The sequence below is a fragment of the Grampus griseus genome (assembly GCF_964374135.1).
Source record: "Grampus griseus genome assembly, chromosome: 6".
NCBI classification, from domain to species: Eukaryota; Metazoa; Chordata; class Mammalia; order Artiodactyla; family Delphinidae; genus Grampus; species Grampus griseus.
The window spans coordinates 10457888-10477159 of NC_139000.1; the positions used below are offsets into that span (position 1 = coordinate 10457888).

At 40.5% G+C, this 19272-nt stretch overlaps 1 protein-coding gene and 1 pseudogene across 5 annotated transcripts in view; both read left to right on the plus strand.

Moving 5' to 3' along the window:
* Positions 1-19272, plus strand: part of NR6A1 (nuclear receptor subfamily 6 group A member 1) — a gene marked incomplete at its 5' end in the record, with an annotated part of 201455 nt that continues 182183 nt past the window's right edge. For all 4 annotated transcript variants that reach the window (XM_082656426.1, XM_082656427.1, XM_082656428.1 and 1 more), the window contains one exon: positions 1-100. In XM_082656426.1, the coding sequence (XP_082512552.1) occupies positions 1-100 (100 nt within the window). The remainder of the gene's footprint in view (positions 101-19272) is intronic.
* On the plus strand, positions 730-17999 carry LOC309823706 (large ribosomal subunit protein eL6-like; annotated as a pseudogene). Its single transcript has 3 exons — positions 730-928; positions 16851-16896; positions 17204-17999. The product of its transcript is annotated as a large ribosomal subunit protein eL6-like (transcript).

Sequence of the window (19272 nt, forward strand, 5' to 3'; positions counted from 1 at the left end):
ATGGAGCGGGACGAACGGCCGCCTAGCGGAGGGGGAGGCGGCGGGGGCTCGGCGGGGTTCCTGGAGCCGCCCGCCGCGCTCCCTCCGCCGCCGCGCAACGGTGGGTGAGGGGCGTGCAGAGTCTCGCCGGGCGAGAACCAGTCCCCTACCCCGGGGATTCCCCTCCTCTCAGCGGACTCTCACTCTGGGAAGCCGCGGCGGCCCGGGATCCCCTCAGCGCGGACCTTCACCCCGGTCCCCCTCGGCGCGGACCCTCCCTCTCCTCCCCCTTCTTCCCGGTTCCCCTCCGCGCGGATCCTCCCCCTGCCGGGTTCCCTCCACCCCGACCTTCGTTTTCCCCTCCCCTCTGTCCCCTCAGCACAGGCCTCCCCTCCCCCCGTCCCTCTGCGCGAATCCTCCCCCCTCCCCCAGGTCCCCTCTGCGCCGGCCCCTCTCGCTCTCCTCCGGTCCCCTCACCTCGAGTCCCGTCAGTGGGGAAGCCCCCTCCCCCTCGGGTTCCCTCCGCTCCCAGCCTCCCCTTCCCCCCCCCGGGTACTCTTCTGTGGGGGTCTCTTCCCCAAAGGGTCCCTTCGGCGACGAGCCTCTTCCCCTCCCCCCCACAACTCTCCCCCACGCGGGTCCCTCCTCCCTCCGTGGACTCTCCCTCTGCGCCCTGCCGCCGCCACACCCTCGACCCCTTGGTTTTCTCTGCCCCTCACCTTTATGGAGCCTCTTTCCCTCTCTTCTGCGATGCCGCGCTACCGTTGCTGCCCCAGCCTCCACCTCGGTGCCGACCCCCAGTTCCGTAGCTGCCGGCTCAGCGGTTCTCTTCTCTTTCGGACCCCGCACCCCGCCTTTCTGCGCTCCTTCCCCGCGCTCTCCTGCCCGCCTGTTCCCCCGCCCTGCTCAGCCCCTTCTGCCCGCTGGCTCAGAGCTCCGGCCCGACCGGGTGCCCGGGACACCTGCCTCTTCCCTTCTTAAACCCGTCTGTCCTGGCCCGCGCCTGCCCAACCTCAGTTCTCCTCTTCCTTTCGCGATCCCGGAGCCCAGGGCCGGAGGATTCCTCACCTGGCCCGGCCCTTCCCACCGCTCTCTCCCTGCCCCCACGTCCGGGCCAAGTCCTCAGGTTCCTCGGGACTCTGGCTGGGCCCGACTCACCCTCCTCCCCTCGGCTCTGTGCTACCCCCGCAGGGTGTTTTATTTGTATCTGTTTGATATTTTCCCCCTCAGTGTTTGCCGCGGAATGTTTTTATTGGTAACGTGTAAGGAGCTTTTGTGAGGTCGTAAAAGGTGAACTTTTGAACTTGGAAAGCTCCCTGGAGCAATTAGCGCAGGCGTTGGCCCCGGGAGGCCTGCATTACAAAGGGTGCTCGTACCGGCCCGCAAACGCTTCGGCGGCAAACCCGATTTATTTATTTATTTGCCCTGCCTTCCACCTTTCAAATCTCCTCATTTCCGAATAAAGGGCAAGCTCTCGGAGATCCGTGTCTCCTCCCCTCTCTGCGCCATAAACGCCCAATTCTCTGAAAGATCTAGGACCGAACAGTGTCTAACAAGTAACAGATTTCAAATTGAATGCAAACACCCGGGACAGTTAGGAGGCACTAAAAATTAATTGCTTTAGCAAGAAGTTTCTCAATCAGGACAGTGACCTGGCAGGTGTGAAGAAAGTAACCTGAAAATAGGTCACTTGGGTGCTCAGTTGTTGAATGAATGAGGAGTTACACAAGGGGAGAAATCTTGGGGTGGATCTGTGCCTTTATAAATTTATTAACTCATCAAACATTTATTGCCAGTTTGAGTAGATCTGGTATTTTTTTTTTTACCAGTTAAGGGAAAAGTCTGTTTCCAAGAGAGCCTGGTTAACTTCACTAAATGTTGCTGACCAAATAGTGATATGTTTTCAAAGCTCTTGTCCTTTTCTGAGATGTCTGTGATGTGCGGTATCTAGGTGGCTGGCAGTCCCTTGGGATGTCTTTGGAGACTAATTTCTGAATGTGAACATGTTTGAGATCAATAAAATCCCGTGTCACAAAGGAGGAGGCTGGAATCCAGTTAGGGTAGAAGGAGACAGTATCATAGGAACAAAGGATTTCTTTAGTGCTTTTGACTTGTAAGCTTTTTAAGAGGTGATTTGGTTTGGTGTTAATGTGTTAAAGTTGTAAATCGTGATGTAAAATTTATCATGCTGATTTTTTACCCAAGTCCCAGATCTATGTTATGGCCCATATTAGTGTGTGTATTTTCATAATGCGTTTCTGTGTGTCTATACTTCCTGTATCCACCTGTGCGACACGTAGCTGATGGATTGTACTACAGACAGTACTTTCAGTTCTACTTGAGAATATTGTTGTAAGGGGAGCCTAGGAACTGCATTTGCTATTAATTATTCATTAGTACATTTTAAAGAACTCAGTGGTAATTTTAACTCTTAATCAAATTTCCCTTTCACAGCCTCATTTCCTCAGTCGTCTGGACCATTTAAAAGAATGTTATCAAGCAATACATTTAGGCTAAGGTGGCATCAGTCCAGTTTAGTGCTACAAATATTTCCTTTTTGTTGAAAACAGAATGGGATTTTGGCAGTTTGATGGGCTTTAAAGAAAATATGTGAAACATTAGACTGTTGTGGGAAGTTTTATTTTCTAGTGTAAAAATGAGCATTGTCTACTGTTTTACAATTTACGTTCATTATATTTTATAACTTAACATGCTCACAGAAGAATTACCAAAAAAGGAAAAAAAAATTTGGAATGGTGGGACCTTTTTTTTTTTCTCGTTCACTTACTAATTAATATTTTTCTCCAAAAGTAAATGAAACTGCTTAGGTTCCAAGCAGAGAAAATGAATTCTTCTGGCTTTTTATCCTAGCGACTGATTTCTATTTTATATGACTATTTGCAGTAGATAGCTATCTAGATAGGAGGTCTTTTGGTTTGTGTCATGAAGAAATAAACTGGAGGTGGAATTTTAGAAATGTTTTCCTGCCAGAAATGCCACTGATGCTGAATTTACAGTCCTTTAAATGGTTTTAATGGTTTTTATTATTCTATTGCAGTAGAGTTGCTAGCCTTTCCCTGTGCTGACTGCGCTAGATATTTTCAGTTGTTGCTTTTAGGTTTTGAAGACAAACATGAACTCACTTAGTCATAATTTTAAAGGAAGATGAATGATTTGAGGAAGTATATGCTGAATATTGCACTTGTTCATTTTATTTTAAGAGAATAAGGGAGTAGACAAGTATTTCAAGCAAAGGAAGATAATAAGCCACTCTAAGTAATTAAAGGCATGTTTTATATAATTACACTTTAGAGGAATTGGAGAGTTCACTAAATAACATCATGCCCTTTTTTTGCTAAGACCATAGCATCCGAATGTTTATCCCTGAAAATACATTAGCAGTTGTTTTCCATGACAGTCTAACTTTTCAGTTCTGTGACTTTAAAGATCAAAGTTAGTTCTGAGTCACCTCAGAATTTTCTACTTCCATTAAAAAAAAAACATACTATAGTACTGTTGTTCTTTAGTAAAACAGCAAACAGGTGTTTTTTTAGTAGGTTCTGTGACCTCCAAAGAACAGTGAAAGGCAACAATGAACAGATTCATTGGTGATTTTGAGCAGCTGAGGTGTGAGATGACCACATTTCCAATCTCATATTTACCATCCACTGTCTTCTTTCTGAGCATTTCTGTTTCATGTAATCAGAATATGAACATGACATGTTCCTAATCCATAAATCATTTTGAATTCTATAGCAAAATTGTGTGTGTGTGTGTGTGTGTGTGCGTGTGTGTATACTGTATGAATTAGCATGTGAAAGGGAGTTAGCGAGGGGGAGGAGGGAGATGAGCTAATGAAAAAACTGCTGGTAAATTTCCTAGAATATGCCCAAATCATGTATTCTGTATTCATAACTTCTTGGTTTCTCAGATTTTTCTACTTTTTCCTGGGGTTGTGGAGCAAAGGTTTAAATATCTAGGTTTAGTTTAGTGGAGATTGGAGGGTAGAAGTGCCAACTGCAAGTATGATATTGGTAAAGGAAGTTTCTACCACTTCTAGAGCCTGTTGTGCAAGATGGCTTTAAATTGCTAATGATGCTTGCGTGTTCTGGGGCCTGGGGCTGTATTTGTGAGTTTCATCCTGTATTAAGACACCATCACTTTGTTTTTATAACTAGGTGGGTATTTATTGGTTTGTGTTGAATAAATTGGTCCATTAATGAATTGTATTCAGATGGTAGCTTTTGGCTTCAGAATTTCAAAAGCCGGGATAGCTCCTTCCACATTAGGAGACTATTTTCAGCGAGCCCATGTAGGACTTCAGGGCCTTGTCATAATTTTTGGTTCTTGTATACTTTTGTGTTGTAGCCAAGTTAAATGACATTTTCCATTTAAGTATTTTTTCCATTTATATAATTAGGTTGAAGGTTAAATTTGGGAAGATGCCACTTACGAGTAAATTTTACATTGTTGGTCAAATCTACTCTATTAAAGTAGGACAATAAAAACGCCTTATTTTGTGTGAACCAGTCGTCTTATATGTGAAAAAGGTTCACAGTCAGAAAAATCACAAGTTATGAATCAACAGATAAATCTTGCATTTCAGCAAAGAATAAGAGAGTCTTTGAAACAATTTTAAATAGAAGGTAGCTATTGAATATGTCCACACAGGTAGCGATCTAATATACCCAACTCTTTGTAATACTTCGAAAGTATTTCTGAGACCAACAAGTTGTGAAAGAAAACGTTTTCTTTCAAACTTTTGTATTCTTAAGGTCAACTTTTTCCTGGTTCAGGTAATTTCTTAAGGGCTTACGGATGCCTTTGATCGATAACTAGGGTTCAGAAATACCAGCATTATTTAAAGTCAGCAAGAAGTACTGAGCAGGTAATTCTTTTTCGGTTGTTGCGTCCCTGTTAGAGCCGAAGATTCAGATTCCTCTGAACTTATTCTTATATTAAAAACAAACAAAAAAACAAACTCTGGATTAACTTTGATATACAGTATTCCAAGAATCAGGCCCAGTCTTCTATTTGTTGCTTGTTTTCCACCATGGCTTATCTTTATGAAAAAGATAAGACTGTTAGACCTTAGATAATGGAAAATTAGAAGAAAACCATTGTGAGGTGGCTAACCTGCCTTTTCAGTGTGGTTTAGAAATAACTATAAATAGAAAACTTTACTTGAAAGATTAAAACATTTCCTACTGTATTTCATTCTTCCCTTACTACCTGCTGTTAAACAGTAGCCTGCAGAGAACAGCTTTTCAAGAAACAGATTTTTTTTTGTTTACGATTATTTAAATAAGACTTTACTATGTAACCTGGTAATTCTAATTAACAGTGATTTAATTGGGGAGCGAACCAGGATTTCCTCATCTGGCTGCCAGGGACCTGAATTGCTTTTTTCCCCGCCCCCAGCAGCACCAAATCTTTTGATCCCTAAGCTACAGTGGTTGTCATTTGAGAAAGCAAACTGAGAGAAAATAAGCTGCGAAAATAGTCTACTTTGAGGCTTCATTTGCATCTTGGAAGTTGTTCTTAGAAAAAAAATTATAGGGATAATTGAATCTTTAAAATTTATTTTGAAGGGCGCAAACTCTCATGTCTAAATAGAAAATTCCTAAATTTCCTTAAAAATACATTTTTTGCTTTAAAAATTTGGGGGATGTTTTAGCATTGACAATCACTATTTCAAAAGAGAAATTATCCTAATTATAAGTCCACAGGAGGCACTTAAGTGTTTTGAATTTCTTTAGGAATGTGTGTTTGGGGAAAACAAAAGTTAGCCTTTATGCAGTGGAAAAATTTTCATTCAAAGTAGTTGTGGTTTCTCCATCAGCATTATATTAAAAAGTTCAAATAGAGAATCACAGATTCTTATGTCATATACTTAATAAACTGTACAGTTTGTTATATTAAGAGTTAATTTTAAAAAGTATCTTTAAATGATGAAGTCTTTGGATCTTAATTGCGAACCTTACACCTTTCAGTTTGTTTACATGGGAGAAGCTATTCAAGCATAAACCACAGATGGCAGTAGCAGCATATTTTTCTGTTTTCTGGACAGACTCTGGCCTTTAGGTTGGTGTCAATTCTACGGGCACTGTTGATACGTCAGCTGCCAAGTATAATGTTTCCTAAACCAATTCCCTAGGCAGCAACATGTAATGTGTTCTGGAAACAAATCCGGGCAATTGATTTGAAGATACACTCTGTGGGTGGTTTGAACCAGAGTAGTGATTTTGCTCTCATCTCAGAGTGAGAAATCATAAAGAGAAATTGGTAATAATGATGGAATTGTTTGAGTAATAAGCTGTAGCGCATTGGAATGGCAGTGGTGATATTAGCAAAGGATATATCAAACATAGATACTTGCTTGAACAACTGTTTGCATTGGAAACAATTTGTAGTTTTTTAGAAAATATACTCAAGAATTATAATTTTGAGAGAGAGAAATGCACAACTAAATTCTTCATGTGGAAGAGGTAGATAGCCTTCTCAACTCTTTATTTCCAACTCTTTATATTTCATAGTATCAGGGAATTTTGTATCTGTCTATAAAAGCATTTCAGAGGTCTGTGAATGCTTGCTCTTCCATCCCATCATTGTAGTGTCAAAATTTCTGTGTTCTTAATTTTTCCCTTTAAAACCATTGTTTGAAAAAGGACATAATTAATTAAACAGGTTTTTTTTTTTTGGCGGTACGCGGGCCTCTCAATGTTGTGGCCTCTCCCGTTGCGGAGCACAGGCTCCGGACGCGCAGGCTCCGGACGCGCAGGCTCCGGACGCGCAGGCTCAGCGGCCATGGCTCACGGGCCCAGCCGCTCCGTGGCATGTGGGATCTTCCCGGACCGGGGCACGAACCTGTGTCCCCTGCATCGGCAGGTGGACTCTCAACCACTGCGCCACCAGGGAAGCCCCTTTCTTTCTTTTTAAAAACTCTGTAAAGGGGCTGTGGAGGAAAAAAAATGAAAATGAGTTCATATTGAGTTTTCTTTACTTGAGACTAAATGAGACTAAATGAAGTTCACGTCACTGAGTTCTCTGATAAGGCTTTTGTTACCTGCTACATGAAACCTGTTGCTTAACTGTTAATTATTTGTGTTAGAAATTTTCCAATAGAACCTGCTTCCTCACCAAGGGTGGATTTATAATTGTGGAAATCTGACAACACAGAAATACTTTATTACTTGATAAGAATCATTGCTATAAAAATTAAATACTTATGAGATAAAAATCCTATCTTGCTTTTTAAAACTTCCATCAAGAATAGTTGTGATAAACTATAATGGAAGAGAATATTAAAAAAAAGAATGTGTATATGGATGTATAACTGAATCACTTAGCTGTACTGCAGAAATTAACACAACATTGTAAATCAACTATACTTCAATTAAAAATATAAGTAAAAGAAAAGAACCCAAAATTATGAACATAAAAGAAAAGAATAGTTTGCTTGTTTGCTTTCAGTAGACATGTTTGGCTTTCACAGAGCCTTCTAAAGTTGTGATTTTGGCAAAGTCAATTTGTAGATTGGTTTTCCTTTAACCTGGTTTGCACTGAGAGAGGTGGTAATAAAATCTGTATAGGAGAAGTATCTCCTCTTCTGGTGTTAAGAATACCCTTTCCTAGTGTGAGTAACATTTTAGTGTAAGTCAATTACTGTGTTGTTAAAGGGTTAGGGATTTTCTCCTTAGGGTAGTTGCTAGGTAGAATTCATTCTGTAGTGAGCTTGCTGGCAGAAGAAATGTCACAGAACAATGTGAGTAACAGTAAGGAGTAACTGGATCAGAATTTAAGATGAAGATTGGTGGATGATGAATGATCAGTGTGATATTTGGGCTACCTTCCTGAGAGCTCTCTAGTTATCTTGATGTTCTTGGAGTTTCACGTAATGTTCCTTTCAAAGCATTTTTGTGTTCTCCAGGTAGGGTGGGGGGGCAGCTTAGTAATGAGAAGGTACATGCCTTTCCTTTTTCATTTTAATGCTTGGATATTATTTCAAGTTTCAGATGAGTTAAATCGTGCTAATTACTAAGCTTAATAACTGAGGCAGATTTGGGTTTTTTCTTCCATATTTTTGCTGTGCTCTCGAAATCTAACCTGCTAGGAGGCTTCTCTCTAGCCTTACAGCCCTTCCTCCAAAATGCCTTTTTAGCAGGATAATAAACCACCTGGGGGGAATCCCCCACTGATATCTATTCAGAGGGCTTTGTTTTTTTGGAAGTCGCAGTAGTAGTCTCAGCAAAGGAGGAAGGATTTTGGTTAGATAGTGTGAGAGGGAAAGAGCAGGGACTCTGGAGTGTGGCAGAACAAAGATCACAACTGTGTGACTTCGTCACTTGACTTCTTTGAACTTTAGTGTTCTCATTGAATAATAATAGCTAACATTTATATAGTTATTATATAATATTCTTAGCACCTTATATTTATCAACTCACTTTATTCTCATAACCCTATGAGGTAGGTGTTCTATTATCATCTCCATTTTACAGATGTGAAAACTGAAGCCCACAGAGGTTAAGCCCTAGATTTTACAGTTAGTAACACCATTAATCATTTGTTTCCTAGGTTTAATCTCTCCTTCCACTCCTTCTCCCCACATACTATAATGTTTCTGAAATTGAGGGTAGGGTTATTAGGACTTGTGACAAAGTCTGTAGAGTGCCAAGCATAGTGTCTGCCTCAAAGCAGACACTTGTGAATCCAGGCCATTTATAGTTGTTGAGGAGGCCCAGAACTCAACTCCCGATATTAGAGAGTCACAGAGATCCACCCTTAGAGTTGCAAGTGATTTTTTTTTCTTTCTCTCATGTTAGCTTTAATAAGCCAACCAGAAAACAACTGAGCAGAAAATAATTTTGCAGAATCAGAGATAATCCTTGAGTGCTAAGGAAAGAAGGGGTTTTGAGCCATTCAAGGCAGGGATATCATATCTTGTATCTGTAGCGTCAGCACTAAAAACACAAGAAATTGGTGTTTCATGAATGTTGAATGAATGGACGAATGAAAGCGGTCAGGTCAGGAATCTTGAGTCTTTTGCTTTAATCAGAGCCCTTTGAGTCTGAGTTCTTTGCTGGTAGTCAGAGAAAGTCTGCAAAATATAAGGGAAGGGAATGTGCTTTTCAGTCACTTCAGAAAATTGGGGCAAGTATGTAAGTCAAGCCATGTGTTGAAGCTAAATCCAAGGTTTGACAGGCCCTCCTGGAACCAGAATATAGCTACATTTCTGTTTGGAAATGTAGCTCTCATTATACCTAAAGTGACCAGATACACCAGATTAAGATGCGATGGCCAGTAAACCCCTGGCTGTTTGCTTGACTATGTTGGGGAATGTGGTTTAGGAAAAAGATGAGCTTTGTCCCCTATACCTTTTTTATTTCTGCCACACAAAAGCTGGCTATATGAAAAAGAGGAGGACAAATCTAAGGTTGATGTGACCCTTTGAAAATGGAAATATAAGAACCAGTTGTCTAAAGTTTGTAAAATATAGATAGTGATTTCCTAGCAAGGAGATGGTGAGACTGATGTGGCAGTGGGGGTTAATAGATCGTGGTAGCAATGTAGTTTGAGCAGGAAAGGACTTGCGAGAGGAGGCCAACTACATTATTTGAGGAGGTATGAGGCTCAGGAAATAGTTGATGCGCCTAGGTTTTGCCTGGATTCTCATTCTAGCTCTCTTATAAAGGCATGTCTCCATGGGTCCACGTATAAAATGAAGGAGCTAAATTAGATAATCCCTGAAGGAATTTTCCAGCTTTATGATGAAATGAATTGGGTAAAACAGGAAGTTGCAATTTAGGAAAGCCCTGCCAAAAGCAAATAACTATGGTACTCACAGCCCAAATTCATTGGGATGATTTTGATTACAGATACTGTTCAATAATCCCTCAAACAATATTTAACATTCCTTAATGCTTACCATACCTTGTTTCCCTGTTTAAATTTTAGAATACCTGGCTGCTGTAAAGTCTGTAGGATCACATAATTTACGTGTAAATTCTGTTCTCTGGGTCTACCGCATAGAAATGTTTGCAGTTAAAGTTATGATATTATGACAATTTGTAATGTAAACTCGAAATTCAGTGTAGAGTTTTCATTTGTGTTTTTTTCTTTTTAACACGATCACTTTTCTTCTCATTTATAACCCCACCCCCTCAATGTCACACTTTTCTTTTGTAAGTACATTTTCATTCATTGAGTTAAACCCACAGTTCATTTCAGAGTTTTCTCTTATTCCTTGTAAAGGAATTTTTATCTGCAAAACTCATTCAGCATTGAGAAGAGTCCTATCCTCTTAAGATCAAATGCTCTGAGTTTGAGAACTTGGATTCATTAAGGAAAATTGCAAAACCTTCTTAAATGCTGTTGGTCTGGAAAAAGGGAACCCAGCAGGAAAGGGGCGGCAATGTATGGGGGAGGGGGGGAGGGGGGTTAGCAAGGGAGCTGCAGTTGAAATATTCATCAATCATTTTACTGGCACCAGGAAACCAATCAGCCTTTTAGGGGAGAGAACTTAATCAATCACCTAATGTGGGAAATTACAATTGCTTTCCCACAAAAAAATATTCCCTTACTTGCTGACAGATTAAATCTGAAAGATAGTTGGGCTGGCTGGAATTCAGAGCTAACTGCTGGTGAGCAGTTACTGAAAGTACTACTGTGATGAAAAAATGCATTTAACATTTGAAGATAAAATGCACTATCTGCCGTGAGCCTTTTAAAAATATTTCAAAGTAAGTTTGCTTTTCATATAGTGTGCCCATTAATAAAAAAACAATTACCGAGCATCTATGGGTAGTATGAAGTGTGTGAAGTACTGTAAATTTATTCTCCAAAGCTAGTTTCAGGAGCATAGATAGGGCTCCTGGCTGAAGGATACCCAGTGTTTCCAATGCTGTGTTTGGAAAGCAAGTTTAGAGCGTTGTTTAAGGGACGCTTCCTGGGCAACACAGTTGGAAGTGCTTGCATACAAGCAGGAGGGATTTAGCTCTATCTTGTATTTAGATTTTAAATGGTGTGATCTCTGAGTTCTGTGCTTGAATTGCCTGTGGCCCTTAGGTTCCTTAGGTGTGAGCTGTTTAGGAATCTAATGATTTTAAAATTAGAAATGTGTAATCACTGTAGAAAATATGGAAACTGAAGGGAAAATTACGTATAATCTTGTCTCCAAGCAACTTTTATTAGCATTTTCTTATGTTTTCTTCTAGACTCTTCAAATCCTAGTTTTTTTGCGTATTGTTCTGATCATACAGTATATACCGTTATGTTTTATGCTTTTTGTTTAATTTTAAGCCTTTTTCTCATGTTATAAACTTTACTGATTCAACATTAACTTATTTAAAACTTTTAATAGCTATATGACAGCCCATTGTTTTTCACTGTTGGACATTAAGATAGTTTTTAGTTTCTCACTGGTATAACAATACTGCTCAGACTATCTTGTGCTTTCTTTTATTTTGGCTTATTTTTGGGGGGATAAATTTTTAGAAGTATGTATCTACCTCGGTGTACCATCGCCAACAACCAGTTTAATTTACACTAAGATATCTTGTATACTAACATCTAGGACTTATTACTATTTTTTTAATAAATGCCTCATGCTTGAGATAGAATTGAGACACTGGTAGGCTATTTCCTCTGTTCTTATGTTATGGAGGGATATGTGAAGTCATTCCCAATGCCTTTTGTCCTCTGAATCTTTTAGATTTCTGGCACCAGGCCCCCCATGCACATTGCCTTCTATCCCCCACCCCAGTATCTCCAGCCTGGTCAGAGCAGTGCTTAAGGACCCTTCTGAGGCTGCCTTCTTTTTCTTATAGATCATGGGTGAATGGGTCACAAAGACACTCTGGAGCCTTCTCTGGTTGCCTCTGAAAATTTCAGGAGGATGGATTGGGGTGGGGGGGTGTCTCTCTGTCTTCAAATACAACTATATCAGCTTCCTCAAAGTCTTGAATATGTCCTGAAACTTAAAACTGAATTTGATTGGAAATTAAGTACATGGAGAGAGAAGTTAAACTTACATTCCTTTAGATATCTGCATAATCTGCATGGCTTCCTCAGTGGCTGAAACACTGACCCTGCACAGGGTTTGATAGTGAAAAACCTAAATAAATTTTATGCTAATTTGAAGGGCATTCATAATTTTTAACAGGGCTGGTTTCAGAATGGAAACATATTTTCAGAGTCTGGCTATCTACAAATTTTGAATTAAATCATAAATCATACTTGCTGAAATTAAGATTTAAGAGTCTTCTAGTAATTTTAAAAGTTGAGATTGATTGAGAGTAAACACAAATGTTTGAAGATCATTTGCTCTGCTTCTTTGTGTTCACCACTGGTGGTAAGAGAGTTTGCAATTTGCCAAGACACAGTTTTTATAAGGCTCTTTAATAAGAAAGTGAATAAGCCAGCTGCTCTTTCCCTCGACTATACCAATTGCAGACCCTCTCAAATCCTGGTTAGTAATTAAAAGCCTTGAGATGACCTTGAATCTAACTGAAGGACAAAAGCTGTCTTGAGTTAAATTTATAGTCCTTGTTGTTTTCACAAGAGGTTAGGAAGAATCATATTCTATTTGCTAAAACATTAAGGGTAGCCTTGGGTATACGTTGAAGATCAGAAATAATAAGAGGCACTTTTAAAGTGCAGAAGAGAAGCCTGGAATGGACCAAAAAAAATTAGATTTGTCATTTCTTCAATAAGCATTTGAAATATATATTTGAACAGGTTTAAGGTAGGGTGATGTTTTTCAAAGTGTCAGTTTGCTTAAAAGATCTTTCTTTTCTCCATCTTAACATAAAGAGATTTTTGAACCCAGTGTTCAAAATCAGAATAAATGTTTAATGCCTTTTAAAAGTAACAGTTTAATTCATTCTTAAAATATTTTACAGGAGTGGGAACTTTGTTAGTAAAAGTTCCTGATTATGCTGAGGCAAAAATGCTTTATATTTGGGCTGTATCATAAGATCTATGAGGAGAGAATTTTTCTGCTTACCAAAAAGAGCAAAATATATTTTCAGTTGTTTAGAGAGCCTTGAACTACTATCTTATTGATAGGAGGAAAGTTGAACATGTTGCTACAAGAAAAGTCAAGTTTTATGTGTCAGTAGGTGAGATAAGACATTTCTCTTAGCATCATAAATGTGATAAATCCCTGAAGACCCCAGTAGTAAGGCAGACAGTTTGAGCAAGCACTAGTGTCTTATATAGATTGTGTAGACTTTAGGATTATTTTAGTTTTTACATTTACTTAATGAGGCTAGCCTACACTTTGACCAAAATAATTGATCATAAAACTATATACCTGTGTGTTTGTGTGTATGTGTATGTGTGTATATGTACACACACATCAGGGATTGTCAGTGTGGTATCCCTAAAGATGGTAGTACGGGTTCTCAAGCAATTTCAGTTGTGCAAAATTTGATCTAAAATCATGAGTAATAAGGTTGTCCAGCCTAAATAAAGTAATAATGTCTCTACAATCTTGACTTTTGCCTTGAAAGTATTCTAGTTTAGTCCGGCAGCAGCAGTGCCACTCAACCTCTGAACAGCAGATACTAATTTTTGCAGAAGAGGGTAGAATAAATAGTTATTGTAGTATGGTAGACAAACTGCATTGGTATGGGTGGCAATTTAAAATTATTTCAGAGAACTATTATTATGATGTAGTGATTAACTAGGTGTGTTAAGGCATGAGCTCTAGTGGGACCTGGGTTTAAAGCCTGTCTCTCCTACTTTTTTGATTTTTTTGGAGGGTAGTGGTGCTGAAAGGATGTAGAATCACCACACAAGTTACTGGAGAATGAACTGATGTAGTGTGTGAAGAACCTGGAGTGTAGCTGTGTTACTGTACGAAGGTTATTTAACATTTCTCAATTTCCTTATCTGTAAGTAACGTTAATATACCTACTTCTTGGGTAAGCAAGCCAGTTCACTGAAATCCAAGTCATTGAAACTGGTTTGCCAAATATCCACTTTACCCAGTATTCAATTCAACAAAAATCAATTTGCTAAATCTAATTTGTAGAACTTACAGAATTTGTTGTCAGTTTCCTTCTTCTAAATTGCTACCCTGTCATTTTTTGCCCTTTTCTTCTCTCCCTTTTCCTGTACCCCATCTTTTCCCCCATTACCTGCAGCCCAGAGCAGACTGTATCTTTCCACCAGCAGAGGTCCCCTCTCTGCCCTGGCTCTTTCCAGCTGCAGGAGCAGCAGAGAGCTGGGATAGAGACAAATTGAACATTCTTGAAAATGCTGCTGTGCTAACTATCGATATTAATTTGGCAGAAATCTTTTTTTAAAACATAAATTTATTTATTTAATTTATTTTTGGCTGCACTGGGTCTTCGTTGCTGCGCGTGGGCTTTCTCTAGTTGTGGTGAGTGGGGGCTACTCTTCCTTGCGGTGCACGTGCTTCTCATTGCGGTGGCTTCTCCTGTTGCAGAGCACGGGCTCTAGGCACGCAGGCCTCAGTAGTCGTGGCATGAGGGCTCAGTAGTTGTGGCCTGCGGGCTCTAGAGCGCAGGCTCAGTAGTTGTGGTGCACGGGCTTAGCTGCTACGCGGCATGTGGAATCTTCCCGGACCAGGGCTTGAACCCGTGTCCCCTGTGTTGGCAGGCAGATTCTTAACCACTGCGCTACCAGGGAAGTCCCCATGAATTGATTTTCCTGTCTACTATGTTGTACTTTGTCTGTGCTAGGTTATATCTTTGAACATTTACTGTGGATTCTTGATAAATCATCTTGTGAAACCTATTCCTAATAGGTTTCTAATCCCAGAGGCCAGACTGGTGTAGTGTATGGCAGGTCAAACTTGGTATCATTGATACGTTAATAAAATTTTTCTAGTACTTGGCATAAGCTAAAATATATGATTCACTGTTCTTTGACACTTTGAACCCAGGGTTTCAACCCAGAGCTTATCCCAGGGTAAAATTTGTCAGCATGCCCTGGTATGAAGTAATGGAGACTTTAGAACAAGGGTTTGAAATTTTATTATCTAGCTCATATGCTCTATCTAGAGGAGGATCCTAAGGGCCATTTGTACCTTAAGGAGTCTAGTGTTTAGAAGACATTGCTTTAATGGCAGATGCAAAAATTAAAACCAAACTTCAGAGTTAATGCCACCTCCATTTTTAGTCATGGGGACAGTTGTGCCCCTTGAAAATTGCTTGTTTAAATTCTTAACTTTTTTTTTAAACTGGCCATTTAAAAATTTATTTTATTTTTATTTACTTATTTATTTTTGGTTGCATTGGGTCTTCATTGCTGCATGTGGACTTTCTCTAGTTGCATCGAGCGGGGTCTACTCTTTGTTGTGGTGTGCGTGCTTCTCATCGCGGTGGCTTCTCTTGTTGCGGAGCGCGGGCTCTAGGCGCGCGGACTCAGTAGTTGTAGCTCACGGGCGCTAGAGCGCAGGCTCGGCTCAGTAGTTGTGGCGCAGGGGCTTAGTTGCTTCACGGCATGTGGGATCTTCCTGGACCAGGGCTCGAACCCGTGTCCCCTGCATTGGCAGGTGGATTCTTAACCCCCGCGCCACCAGGGAAGTCCCTGACCATTTTTTTTTTAAAAGATACCTTTTTGTGTTTCCAAGGAAAAGAATGAAGTCCAAAACCAATTAGTGGTGTTGGAGAAGAATGCTGTTGTGGGATTTAGGACATGTCCTTGCAAACAGGGAGGCAGTGCTGGCCCTGGGCATGTGACACAGAAGTAGATCTCTGTGTGGAATGGGAAGGAATTGTAATACTTAATGGCTTTTAGGAAATAAAGCAAAATAACATTAGGCTACTTAATACTATGTGGAACAAGTTAAAAAATGAATATCGTGGGCTTCCCTGGTGGCGCAGTGATTGAGAGTCCGCCTGCCAATGCAGGGGACGTGGGTTCGTGCCTCAGTCCGGGAAGATCCCACATGCCGCAGAGCGGCTGGGCGCGTGAGCCATGGCCGCTGAGCCTGTGCATCCGGAGCCTGTGCTCCGCCACGGGAGAGGCCACAACAGTGAGAGGCCCGCGTACAGCAAAAAAAAAAAAAAAAAAAAAGAATATCGTGAACTGAAAACACGAAGACTGTAACATGGTAGTGACTGTAAGCAACCAGTATGTCTACACAACTTCAGTTTCCAGGTCAGCTTGTATTTCAGTCTGCCTTGTTGACCTTATGAGTACTCTCTTCTCATCTTGACATCATTAGCTAATATTCTAAAAATATGGTCACTTTGACTTATTCAGGAATGTGAAGCATATGCAGAAACTGGATTGCTAAAGTCAGATCAGAAGTGCTGTACACCAAGTAACGGTTCCCCACTCTGGAAGCGTGACATTTTTGGTATTTCACTTAGTTTTGAGATACATGTTTGGAAGTAAGAATGTTACATTATGTTTGTGCTAATGCTAATGCATGATACTGTTAGAAGATGAACTTTACCCCTAAGCTGACAGACCTTATAACAGGTATCAAAAGTTAAAAGGATGCATGTATTATACAAGTAGAGTATGATTTTAGTTGGGCAGGGTAGACTAGTATCTGTAGCTCTCAAACATGCCCCAGACATTTATTTCATTGGTCTGGTGATCTGAGATCTGAATGGTTGACCCAGAGGTCAGTTTTCACATGAATGCTATAGCTTCATCAAGAAGCCAACATCTCAATAATAGCACTGAGTGATGACTTAATAAAAGATCCTATTCTCTATGTGTGCACAGAGTGGAACAGTTTCCCTAGAGCTGCTGCAAAGTGGTTTATATTTTTTAATCAAGAAGTCTATTTCACAAGTATACTTATATTTGTGGCTTGGAGGGTGAAGATCAGAATGACTTTCCCAACTATGATAATAATGGCTAACTCTATTTTCCCATCTTACAAGATGGCAGTGAAAAAGCTGAGAAGCCAGATACTAAAGAGAAAAAAATGTGAAGCCAAGAAGGCTGATGTGTAGAGAACAAATGTATGGATACCAAGGGGGAAAGGGGTGGGGTGAGAGGAACTGGGAGACTGGGATTGACACGTATACATTATTGATACTATGTATAAATTAGACAACTGATGGGAACATACTGTATAGCTCAGGGAACTCTACCTAATGTACTGTGGTAACCTAAATGGGAGGGAAGTCCAAAAGGGAGGGGATATCTGTGTGTGTATGGCTGTTTCATTTTGTTGTGCAGTGGAGGCTAACACAACATTGTAAAGCAACCATACTCCGATAAAAATTAAAAGAAAAAAAAAAAAGGCTGATGCTGGTGACAGGGTTAAAAAGGTTAAGAAGGGGAAGCCCCAGTGCAGCTGAAACCCTGTCTTGGTCAGAGGAATTGGCCAGTATTCCTGATTGGTTATGTATTCCAGAAAGGCCTTGTACAAGGTGAAGTATTCAGCAGCTAAATCCAAGGTTGAAAAGAAAAAGAAGGTGATGGTCCTTGCTACTGTCACAAAACCAGTTGGTGGTGACAAGAATGGTGGTACCCGAGTGGTTAACTTCACAAAACGCCTAGGTATTATCCTACTGAAAATGTGCCTGGAAAGCTGTTAAGTCATGGCAAAAAACCCTTCAGTAAACATGTGAGAAAACTGCGTGCTGGCATCACTCCTGGGTCCATTCTGATCTGCCTCACTGGGCGCCACGGAGGCAAGAGGGTCATCTTTCTGAAGCATCTGAGCAGTGGCTTGCTACTTGTGACTGGGCCTCTGTCCCTCAATCGAGTTCTCCGCAGAACACACCAGAAATTTGTCATTGCCACCTCTACCAAAATTGATATCAGTGGTGTGAAAAATCCTGGAACATCTCACTGATGCTTACTTCAAGAAGAAGAAGCTGTGTAAGCCCAAGCACCCGGAAGGTGAGATCTTCGACCCACAGAGAGAGAAATATGAGATTACAGAGCAGCGCAAGGTTGATCAGAAAGCTGTGGACTCACAAATTCTATGAAGAATCAAAGCTGCTCCTCAGCTCCAGGGCTACCTCCGCTCTGTGTTTGCCCTTACAAATGGAATTTATCCTCACAAAATAGTGTTCTAAACTTCTTACAAAGAACCTAATTGAATAACTGGTCCATCTAAAAAAAAAAAAAAAGGCTAACTTTTACTAAACATGTACTATGTACCAGGTGCTCTCTTGAGTGCTTTAAATTTTCTTTCATTTCATTTAATCCTCTCCGGAGCCCTGTGACATGTACATACTATTATTGTTGCCATTTTTAGATTGGGAAAATGCCAAAGCCTTTAGGAAAATGCCAAAGCCAAATTGTTTAAATCGGAGAGATATTACAGATATTACTCCCTTTACACAGTTTCTCCCTTCTGTAAAATGGGGGCTAGAGTGTGATGGAAGAGATTAGGGATGGTTTATAAGGTTTCTTCTAGTTAAAAAAAAAAAAAAAAAATCTAAGAATCTTGGCAACCTCTTAAGGGTTCCTCAAGTGTTAACGTTATATCCTCTGTATCCCCTAGTATACACAACTGCCAACTTTTGAAAAATTCATAGACTTTAGAGCTGAAAAAATACTAAGAAAATTGGCCAGACTTTCTCCTTTTACTGAAGAGAAAATGGAGCACAGAGGGAGTAGATCCCTTAGCATCACACAAATGGCTTATTAGTACCAGAGTAAGGCTAGTGTTCAGGTGTCTTGCCTCCCTGGTGTATCACTTTATTGATGTCTCAACATTAGGAAATTGCTTTAACATCAGAGTTGGTATAGACGTTTTTATCTCTGTATAAAGAGTTAAGAGTTTGGAAATAGGAATTGATGTTTTACCCTTTCCAAACTTCATGATGAGTCAAGGAAAAGAAGGTTCTAAAAAGTAGCTTTTCAAATGTTGGACTTGCTTATTTCTATGGTTTTTTTTTTTTTTTTTTTTTTTTTTTTTGGCGGTGCCACGTGGCCCGTGGGATCTCAGTTCCCCGACCAGGGATCAGACCTGGGCCCTCGGCAGTGAAAGCTTGGAGTCTTAACCACTGGACTGCCAGGGAGTTCCCTATTTCTATGATTTAAGGCCTTCCATGCCTTGCTAAACATGCTGAAAATCGGGAGCCAGCCAACAGGCGCATGAGAAGATGCTCAACATCGCTAATCATCGGGGAAATGCAAATCAAAACTACAGTGAAGCATCATCTCACACTTGTCAGGATGGCTGTCATCAAAAAGAACACAAATAACAAATGTTGGTGAGGATGTAGAGAAAAGGGTACCCTTGTACACTATTGGTGGGAGTGTAAACTGGTGTAGCCACTATGGAAAACAGTATGGAGGTTTCTCAAAAAACTAAAAATAGAACTACCATATGACCCAGCA